Raw genomic sequence first — 11,434 nt, 5'->3', positions numbered from 1 at the left:
GTGGACAGCTGCTGCTGTGAAGAGACAATGGGAGAGGTTTATTGTCCTCATGCCCTGACTGTGAGCTTCCTGGAGGAACCTGATTGGATGCTGTGGGAATGAGATGGTCAATGGTTTGGTCTGATGTAGGAATGTAGGAAGCTGCCTTATACACAGTCAAACCACTGGCACATCTAGTATTGTCTATGTTGATGGACCGTAGCTTCCCCAGGTTTCAGGCAGGAGTCCTTCCCAATTGTCCTTCCTAAATCTGGAGGTGCCAGAACCAGGGACCTTCTGCATGCAAGACCACTCTACCACTGAGCTTCAGTCCTTCCCTGTAAGAGGGTTCTTTATTATTATTATTATTATTATTATTATTATTATTATTATTATTACCTTTAACCATAGCAGTTCTAAAGCTGCTCAAAAAAACAGCCACAATGTGTTGATTAAAACCTGAGAAAATGTAGCTCTTTAAACCACCTGCCTATATTATACGAAGCAGGTGCCAGGCAAATGTCAATTTACATGATCTTAAAACACTGGCAGTCCATATAGGTTCTCCACAGACAGGTTTGTGAGTCTGGTGGGAGAGCTTTGCTTTCTTCTTCCCTTACCTATGAAAACAAGGAAGAAAGACCAGGTTTCTTCCATTCACGATTCTTCTAAGCCCAGTTAGTCATTCTGAACTCACCAGATCCCAAATATTATTGAATCACATCTCAAGAAGTAGCTCCATCTGGGATTTCCAGTGATACTATCACTAGACGTCTGGCGGCCAATAGAAAAAGTATTGAATCTTTATGCTGGGGTTGCCATATTAATTTCAACTAGGACACTCCAAAATTGTTGAGCTTTTTTTACAAAAACACCCCAAAAAAAGCAAGATTTTTCAATTGACTTGCCTAACATCCAGGACAAAGCACCACCTTTCAGAAATCCCCACCCCCCTGGAAGTCAATTTCGCCTATGAAATCCTGGACCTATGGCAGCCCTACTTTATGCTGGATAGTAGGATAGTAGGGGTCTTCTTATGTTCAGCCACTTTGATACTTGCTTTGGTTTATTGTTTCATTTTTGACATTCATAAGCAGCTTTGCTAGTAGAATATCCATTCTTTACATACGAAAGATGCATACATTAAGCCTCATTTAAATCTCTTCTAAAAATCCATGTCTGATAAGTCTTTCCTGAATTACCATTGGCTGAATGAATCTTTCCCCTCCCCTGAGTATCTGTTGCCACTTAATGCGCCCCATGATCCATTCTCTGTCACATCCAACCTTATCCAACCTCTTGGGGGAGGTGGGGGGATGCTTCCACAGCAGCATGGCAGGAGAATGGAAAAGATAATAGGATTGCTGAGGAAATAATTCACTTTGATTAAAAGATAGACTTCTCTGTCAGAATGAAAGATCCTTCACCTTTGCACCCCTCTGCTCTCAAGTTCTAGGCATTTCCCCACTCAGTTTAGTTTCATTTCCCAGAAAAGAAGGAGGTGAGGGGATGAGATGAGGCAACATTCAAGACTTCAAGCATCACCTCTCCCTACATGAACCAACCTAAACGTTACAATCATCATATGAAGCCTTTCTTTGTATGCCCTGCCTACAAGGTCAGGAGGGTGGCAACATGACAAAAGGCCTTCTCAGTGGTAGCTTCCTGCTTGTGGAATGCTCTCCCTGGGGAAGACTCGCCTGGCACCATCATTACATAGCTTGAGGTCATACATGAAAATGTTTCTTTATTGCCAGGCCTTTGGCTCTTAATTATCTGTGGCCTGGTAGGGGTGGGATGTTTTAATCCTGTCTTTAAACAAAAGGATTGTCTTTTATATTTTTTTCTTTTATGTCAGTTTCAATGTACATATTTGTTTATATATTGTAAGTCAATTTTGGCGAAAAAGCAACTGATGAATTTAATTTGTCGGGGAATCTCTGATCCTCCAAAACGGTCCTAGCTAACAGTACCACCTAACTGAGGAAAGTGAGAGTTTGCCCAGAAGCACCCAGATTTGCCTCATTATTTGAGGGACACACAGAATTGATGCACAGCCACCTCCTAGAATCTGCACTATAACTGCAGAGAATTCATTCAGCTCCTCTGCAGTCTCCCTGCCCTATTTTAGCACACCCTTCACTCCCTTGTCATCTAGCGGTCCAGATGCTTCCCTGCTTCTGATTCATTGTTGGTCTTCATGCTTTGATTTAGTGCGGTTTGCACAGTGCAAAGGTGGCTTGTGAATATTTTTGAATAAAGCTGTTTACATTCAAAATATCTTTCCGCTTGCCTTAAGGTCAGCTTGCGCTCCTTCGGCCAGATTTTTGTGTTCCTCTTTTGTTTTCCTTTTTCACTCTTCAAACAGCAAACCTCCATCCCATCGCTCAACTCCATATGACAAATTGCTCTGGAACCCCTCTCCAATTTCAATTATTTGCAGTAGAGTCAGAGGGTGCTGTTTGGAAAACAAGCAGAATATTCTGCGGCGTCCACAGCTCTAAGCCATGTGCTTTCCTGAATCGCAGCCAGTGTAAATATCCTGCCACATAACCAAGTCATCAATGCTAGCAGTGAGTTCAAAAGATCAGAGGAAGAAATGTCTGCAGCAAATAATTTATATTCCCTGCTGTGTGTTTTGGGGATAATCTTCATCAGATGTACATTGACGCCGTATCATCACCATCAGTTGTGGACATGTAGGGGGAGTTCCCACTGAATTTCACTTAAACCAGAAATGGGAAACATGGGCGGCTTTAAAAGAGGATTAGACAAATTCATGGAGGATAAAGGATAATGGTGGCTACTAGTCATGGTGACTATGCCCTGTCTCCATGCTTGAGGGCAGAAATGCCTCTGAATACCAGTTGCTGGAAATCGCAGGAGGGCAAAGGGCAACAGTTTGGCCATTGTGAGAACAGAATGCTGGACTAGATGGGCCAGCACACTCTTCTCAGATACTGCTGAGCTACGACTCCCATCATTTCCGACTATTGACCACACTGGCAGGGCACTGCTTGCCCATCCCTGACTTGAAGGTTCCTGTTCAGATGAAAAATCTGAGGGAAACAAAGACACTTAAACAGCAAAATGTCTTGAGGGCAGTAGGAAAGAATCCTGTAGATCCTTGATGGTCACTAAGGACTCAGCAATACAGCTGCAAATCAAACGTTTTAAGTGTATTGTAAAGTGCAATATACAAATGTGACACTAGGTGGCGATGGTTAGCTATGGCAAATACAATATATAATTCAAAACTATATATATATATATATATATATATATATATATATATATATATGCATTTTCACAGCGTTTTTTAATACGTGTGTAGATTCCACCTAAGTTTTGCCCTGAAGCCCAACTGTGAGGCAGATTTGGGATTTGGAATTTCCTGCTTGGTTGTAAAACTTCTGAGGTTTACTGAGACAAAGTGGGGGGAAGGATTTCAGTGACACTAGTGACATATCTTAGGGATGCTCTGCACATCCTTAGCCTGCTTAGCATTCCATAAGGATCGAGTCAGGTGCCCTGGAGAGAAATGGCAATTGTTTAAATCAGCCTTCCCCAAATTGGTGCCCTCCAAATGTTTTTGGACTCCAAGTTATGGAATGATCTCCTTAGCCTTACTTTGAGTGCAATCCTATTCATTTGTTCAATTTCCATCCTCCCTATGTTTTTATATATGCTGTAAGCTCCCCAGAGTGACTGGGGAAACCCAGCCAAATGGGCAGAGTATAAATGTTGTTGTTGTTGTTGTTGTTGTTTCCATCAAGCGATGCTCAAGGTGGCCAACAGCTGCAAAATATAAAGCAAAATCACTAGAAAATTACCAAAAACTGGCAGAGGAAAGCATACCTAAAACCAACAAAAACATCCAATACACAGAATAAACAGCAATTTATTTACGATGTCCACAAATGATCAGCTTCAAGCTGGTGGGAAGCTGCCAGTCAGAGCAAACAATAGTGGACTAGATGGACAAATAACCTGAATCAGTAGAAGGCATTCCTGCCAGTTTATTAAACATCCATTGCGTTTGGCCCATTGACTGCATTCTCTTACACTGGGTGAAATGGGGCAACCAATGATTTTCACACGCTTTTATTTCATGCATGCATATCAGAGCTTTGAGTCACAGCAGCTGCCAATTCTGATTGCTTCTGCTTCTACAGGCGCTTGAGAAATGGCCTCTGTTCTTTAATACAGTCAGATCCCCTAACGAAGGAATAATAATGGACCCTGTGCTGGAGAGCTTAACCATTTGAATCAGAGTTACATAATGGCTAAGTACCAAAACAAAGTTAAGGATGGAAGATTATAGTACCTTTCCAAGAGTGGCTGTGTGCATGTCTAAAGCTGCAGCCACTAGAGCAGCCTGGCCTGGTTTTTCATCTACACAAGCGATGAAGCCAGTTTCTTCTGTCTGGACCAGGATAAAGGTGGTGGTGATGTTGGGAGAGATGGGCTCCCCTTAGCTAGTGGATGGCACACCAGAATCTCTCCTTTCTACACTTGCATCAATGTAGACTGAAGGAGCATCTCTCCCTATATAATCCTGCCAGGGCTTTCAAGTTGGTTTGGGACGTTCTTTCAACAATGCTGGCATAGAAGGAACTGTAACTCAATGGAGGGTCTTCTCAGCAATAGCAGCCAGTTATCAAATACTCTCCCCACTGCACTTAGGTTGTATATTCTTTTTGGCAACCAAATGAAGACTGTTTTCTTCCACCTGGTCTTCTGAGTGGGCAGTTCCAAGCCCAAGAGATACTTGAGTTATATACTGAATAGATGGAGATGTTCAAGTTTATTGGGTTTGACACTGCTGTAACCCACCCTGAAGTCCGAGTGATGAGGGGCAGGATTTAAATCACCTAATCAGTGATGGCCAAACTTGCCCTCCAGCTGTTTTGGGACTAGAACTCCTCTCATCCCTAGCTAACAGGACCAGTGGTCAGGGATGATGGGAATTGTAGTCCCAAAACAGCTAGAGGGCCACGTTTGGCCATCACTGACCTAAATAAATAAACAATAAACCCCCTGAGCAATTTGCCTGCAACAGATCTTCAGTCCTTCTTCCATCCACAGCACCATCAGCCCTGAATAATTTGCCTGGTAAGTAACTCCCCTAAACATGCCGAGTAAGTAGATAGGAATGCCTTGTAGCAATAAATTAGAGGATGCTCTCAGTTGGTTGTGCAATGTCTATTTATTGTCCTTGCATTTGGACCTGCAGTTTCTGTTTCTTTTAAACACTGTATAATTTGAATTGGTGGATTATTCTATCGATTGTTGTGTAAACCAACTTGCAACCATCTACAGTGGTGCCTTGGTAGTCGAACAGCTTGGCTCCCGAACAAATTGGTTCCCGAACGCCACAAACCTGGATGTGGGTGTTCCAGTTTGAGAACGTTTTTCGGAAGCCAAATGTCCGACGCAGCTTCCACAGCTTCTGATTGAGTGCAGGAAGCTCCTGCAGCCAAACAGAAACTGCACCTTGGTTTTCGAACCATTTCAGGAGTCGAACGGACTCCCGAAATGGATTAAATTTGAGAACCAAGGTACCACTGATAGCAAAAAGCATTCTATAAATATTGGAAATCAACCAATCAATAAACCATGTCTAGGTTCCACTGATAGCCTTTTCCTCCATGAAGTTGCCTAAGCCATCACTGTACCTTGTGAGAGAGAATGCCATTGCTTCACTACAGCTTACTTGACTTTCTCCTCCCTTTCTTTCTTTCAGGAAGCCTCGTGTGGCTACGTGCTGATCGTGACGGCAGTGTACTGGGTTTCGGAGGCAGTGCCACTTGGGGCAGCAGCCCTTGTTCCTGCTTTCCTCTACCCACTGTTTGGAGTCATGAAATCCAGCGAGGTCAGACTTTACGTGTACTTTTCTTATCCATGCTACTGGGGCCTGAGTCACCTGTGCATGCCGGCCCTTCAAACAATTGCAGGGCAGACACAAGAAAGATGGAGAATCTGTGCTCTCTGTTGAGCAGGGATAGAACCAGTGGGCAGAAATGGCAAGGAATCAGATTTTGGCTCAACATTAGGAGCAACCCCCTAATGGTCTGAGTTATCTGACAGGGCAACAGATTGCCTCAGGAGGAAGAGAGAGAGCTGTCTGCTGCAGGTATTTAAACATTGGCCAGGGGGTAGGAATACTGAGGCTGTAGTCTGCATTGCAGATCTTGCACTGAGCACGGGAGCTGGGTTAATTGATCTCTTTAATGCTGTGATTCTATTATGTCGGATCATTCCGTGACTTTGTATTTGAAGGTTGGGGCCAACTGTATTACTTTCTCCCTAGTACTGGAGAGCAGCAGGCATGCACATTTCTCTTTTCAACACATAACACCTGCTTTTACGACTAAGGGATGTGCACTGCAAAATTCATGCTCCTTGACCAATCTGTATTTTTGGACAGAGCAAAGAACACTTCATTCATTATTTACATTGTTTTTATGCTTCCCATTAACAACAAGTTCTCAGAGTAGAGTTTCTTTTAAAAAATATGTGCAAATGCAACATGAAAATAGAGCACCTTAGTTAAAAAGGTTCCTCACAGACACTTTCATGTTCTTTTCTCACTCTTCTTGGCTTGTGTCATAAACTTTCTCTCCGACCTCCACCCCAACCCCTGGTTAGCACATGCAACCATTGTTTTAATAAGCGTAATCTTGAATGGAAAGAAAAGAATCCATGTCAACCAGAAGCACAAAAGCCTTTATTATTCCACTTTATCCCTTTCATACCTCTTTGCAGGGTGGCAGATACAAAGACTAATGTTCTTACAAGCACACGGCTCTGTGCAATAGGCAGCAGGTTTCTCCAGCTTGAATGGGGAGAAAACCTTCGTCATGCTTTCCAGTTTACCATAGTGACTTGGCCCCGATTTTCCAGAACTGCTGTGTGCTGAGGCTGCTGAGGCTGCAGCCACACCATTCCTTCAGAGCACATTCAAAGCACATGGCTTCCCCCCAGAATCTTGGGAACTGTAGTTGGACAAGGATGCTGGGAATTGGAACTCTTTGAGGGGTAAACAATAGGTCCCATGATTCTTTGGGGGGGTGCAATGTACTTCACATGTGTGGTGTGTACGCAGCCTCAGTATTTTGGGGGGAAAGCTGCCAACCCATTGTAAGCATGCTTATTTGGTAGCCAGTTCACACATTGCCAGCAATGGCCTGGGAGCCCCTGGGGCATGGGTGGCTCTGCAGATTTGCTGATTGGATTTACAGATGACTTTCCATAAGTCCTAAAGAAGTTTCCAAGAATGTAATACAGTAATGAAAATGCATATTAAAAAAATATTTGCTGGCACCGAAATGATGACAAAGTTGGCACTGGGTAGACCTTCCTGTAGAAAGAATTCCATAAATCGGGAGCTACCAAAGAAAAGGCCTGTTCTCTTCAAGGTCCTTTGAGTGACTCATAGAGAAGGGCTTCAGATGATGATTTCAGGGTTTGGGCAGGTTTATATGGAGAAAGGCAGCATTTTAGATATTGGGGTTGGAAGCTTATTAAGACTCTAAAGGTCACTTTGGGGCCTGTTTCTTGAGGATTTCTTTAAAAAAAATAAATCAGAAATTGTTGCAGAAACGTGGAGAGCTGATTTTAAGACTGGGAGAATGAGAAATTGAAAGTTACCCAAACCAGGAGATTTCTCCAGCTCTAGACAGAAGTCTAATTCTGCTGTGGTTTATGAATCAGACTGAACAGGGGACATAGGGGACAAGGGAAAAATAAAAATGAATGAAAGTCTAGGTAGGGGAGGGGAAAAGCTTTTTCTAGCTGTTTCTACACCTGCTCCTAGGATGTTTCTCTGCCAGCAGTCAGCTCTCCCTAGAGGTTTATCATCCCCTACCTCGTCTTTTCTGCAGGTAGCTGCTGAATACATCAAGAACACCACCTTGCTCCTCATGGGTGTAATTTGTGTGGCAGCCTCTGTTGAGAAATGGAATCTGCACAAACGAATCGCCTTGCGCATGGTGATGATGGCCGGAGCGAAACCAGGCATGTGAGTGAACCTGCTTTTTCACAGCATGGAGGGAGAGAGGAAGAGTGTCATGGGCCCTCCAGCAGCAGGTGGAGTCACTTCGCCTTCTGCTCCTTCAGGCTGCTGCTCAGCAGGTGAAGCCGACTCCTGGCCCATTACAGAAAGAGGGAGAGGGAAGGAGAGCAGTTGAAAAGAAAGACACAGCGCTGTCATTAAAGTGTCAAGTGGTGCTTATTAGCCATCAAGAGCACTGCTTCAGGAGCCCAGTGGGCTGACAGAATGCAAGGCACACACTTAATAAATAAGTCACTAGGTTTCCAGATACATCACTAGGACAAGTGTGGAGTCTGCTTCAATAGGATGAAAATATTCTTCCCTTCCTCTTCCTGCCAACTTCTTCTCTCTTTGGTCTGTCATCTCATTGCTTTGTTGATTCTGTTTTAATTTCTGCTCTCAGTTCAGGATGACTGGGGCAACTCAGCCAGTTGGGGAGGGTAATAATGATGATGATGATCATGTTTCTAGCCTATAGGTCATATGTAGTCCCCCAGACTCCCCTTTCTGGCCCTCAGGACTCTTTCCAGGCCACGCTCCCCTTGAACTGTGTGATAATGTCCCTTGCTTTTCCGGATGGAGAGACATGTGTATTTGTGTGATGTGTGTGTTGGACTTCCAACTTTTGCATGGCTCGAGTGTAGCCTACTGTGCAAAGGAAAGAGCCACAGCTGTTGCTGCAACCACATTTATCTCTGGCCCCTCCCACCCTTGGGTTTGCCCCCCAAAGGATGACCCACAAGGGAGGACAACCCTTAAGTTGGACAGGGCTACCCACCCTGGCCTTTTTCCTCTTTGACACTTCTTTAAGTTGTGCAGGGCAAGTTCAAAAGTGCATGAATTCACTCAGAGCTTCCAGAAATCCCCACCCACCCCCATTTCATTCTAAGCCACATGAATCTGAACTATGCTTTCCTTCGTGAATCTGCAGTTTCCCCCAAAGGGCTTTCCTTTCCCGTTCTCTAGGCTGCTCCTTTGCTTTATGTGCTGCACAACTGTCTTGTCCATGTGGCTTTCCAACACGTCCACCACAGCCATGGTGATGCCCATTGTGGAAGCAGTGCTGCAGGAGTTAGTGAATGCCGAAGATGACCGCGAGATGAATGGTACCACTGGCAACACCATCCTGGAAGAACGGGAGACTATAGGTACATGATAGTGACACCCACTTCTGTTCATTTATTTATAAGCATTTACACACCGCTTCATGTTCCAAAAATCTCTAAGCAGTCAGTGTGCGGCCGGTCTAAAAAACAAGCAATATATGATTACAACAGAAACAAAAATGCAACTGAATTCCATGCAGGAAGCTCAGTCCTCTGACTCTCCAGGTAGGGCTGAGGGACAACCTGGACTGAAGCCCTGGACGGCCTCTACCAATCAATGTGGGCGATACTCAGCTAGGTGGACCAATGGTCCGACTCGGTATAAGGCAGCTTCCTGTGTTCCTGTGCAAAACTAATGAAACGGCAGTATAAAAACACCCACACAAAAGCAAACAGAACAGAAATTCAGAAGACTCGACACTTGTAAAACTGGATCCAAACTGGGAAAGCCTGGGCAAAAAGTCAAGTCTTTATAAGATGTCTGGAGCTGTTCCACATATGTCAGAGGGAAGGTCATTTCACAGTGCAGGGGCAACATCAGGAAATGCTCATTTTGGGGTCACCACTCTATGATATTCTGTAGGGTGTAGTGCCATGAGTATAATTTCCCTAGATGAACTAAATGATCTTACAGGTCTATATAAGGATAAGCAGTCTTTGAAATAATTTAACACTCTCTTGTTCATTTGATTATTATTATTTTTAGTAACTCATCATTATATTTATCTTACTTATTTAAATGCATTTTTAAGCGGGGAGGGAAGGGTTGAAGGCTAAGTCCAATCCTAGCGTACAAAAATTCTGAAATGCATATAGGAGAAACAGGCGCCACCACTCCACCCCTTTTTCTCCTGCTACAGGTCTTGGCGAAAAGCGCGGGCAAACGTCCCTGGAGCTCTTTTTCATCAACGAGGAGTAAGAATGAAGCCCGTCCAGCTCTAATGGACATTTGAACCCTTTCAGGTCACAATGAGATAAAATATAAAAGCAGGAGCAGCAAATGGCATGATCACAAAGATTTATTTTATTTTAAGGGTTTTTAGATGTTAAGGGAATATATAATGGGATGTATAACATGAAGCAGACACACTCAGGAATGGTTCATGGTGGTGGTGGCTGGAATTTTGTGTGCAAAGTGGCATTTCATTTGTTACATATATTTAGGCACCAGGTGAAAACACTCCCCTTTCCCCCAGCCTTTGGCTAATTAAACAATCTATGGCCTTTAAAACTGGGGGGGGGGGGGTGCTATTGTTTTTGTTTGTTACTAGCTTATGTATTTTGTGGTTTTTTGTATTGTAAACCACCCTGTGATGCTTGGATGAAGGGTGGTATAGACATTGAATCAACAGCAAAAACTATTATTATTATTATTATTATTATTATTATTATTTCAGGTGGAAATTAAGGCTGTGTACACACTATACTTTGAAAGCACATTCAAAGCACACCCCCACACCCCAAACAATAATTCTGGGCCCTGTAATTCACCCCTCACAGAGTTACAATTCCCAGCAACTCTTAACAAACCTCAGACTTCTTTGAGGGAGGGAAATGTGCTTTAAAGGTATAGTGTGGATGCAGCCAGGTAATTTAATTTTCTTTCACATTGTTTGCTTTTTTTAGAGCTTTTTTAGTCTGCCCATTGCCAGAAGGTCCCAGGGTGGTGAATGCATACATATGAATTCATACAGTATATACCTTATGTGTTTGTGGTGGCAAACACCGATTGGCTGGGCTGGTGTGATGACTTGGAGGGCTCAATTTGCTTATGGAATGAAGCAGTTTGCAGTCAAGCTTCTCTAAGCACAGGGACAGTTGTCAGTTGGACTAAAACCTCTCACAGGTGATTGCCAAAGATGGGAGGTTGGAATCCTGAGAGATGAACAGAAGCTAAGGACTAAAGACGTCATCCAGGCTCACTCGTTCCCCTTCCCATGGGCCTTATCCTGATTCCAAAAGCCCACTCTCCTGTTCTCTTTAAAGATAACTTACCAATCAGTGTACAGAACATCGAAAGCCCAGGAGAAGAATGAAGAAATGAAACCAGTCCTCCTTTCTCCCTTTCTCTTGCCCAGGCAAGCTCCTCACTCATCCATACTGGTTCTGTGCAGCAGGCACAGAACCAGATCTAAGCAAACAGAAGCAAAGTTATGGCATCTCTCGTATTTCAACCTGTGACTTTCCTGTAAGATAAAGAGGTGGTGCCATGGACATATCTCTAACCTACCAATCTAGGGAAGTTCATATAAAGCTATGGTCTTCTTCAAAGAACCCTGGGAACTACGCTATA

The 11,434-nt window shown here is 43.7% G+C and overlaps 1 protein-coding gene across 1 annotated transcript in view; it reads left to right on the top strand.

Moving 5' to 3' along the window:
* The window catches only part of SLC13A4 (solute carrier family 13 member 4), a 38,332-nt gene that overhangs the window by 5,533 nt on the left and 21,365 nt on the right, over positions 1–11,434 (top strand). The window contains exons 2-5 of the mRNA XM_081024037.1: positions 5,726–5,854; positions 7,866–8,002; positions 9,002–9,183; positions 10,002–10,056. Of these exons, the coding sequence (XP_080880163.1) occupies positions 5,726–5,854; positions 7,866–8,002; positions 9,002–9,183; positions 10,002–10,056 (503 nt within the window). The remainder of the gene's footprint in view (positions 1–5,725; positions 5,855–7,865; positions 8,003–9,001; positions 9,184–10,001; positions 10,057–11,434) is intronic.

Source organism: Podarcis pityusensis, assembly GCF_964106645.2.
Source record: "Podarcis pityusensis genome assembly, chromosome: 10".
Classification (NCBI taxonomy): Eukaryota; Metazoa; Chordata; class Lepidosauria; order Squamata; family Lacertidae; genus Podarcis; species Podarcis pityusensis.
This window is presented reverse-complemented; position numbering and strand designations above follow the sequence as displayed.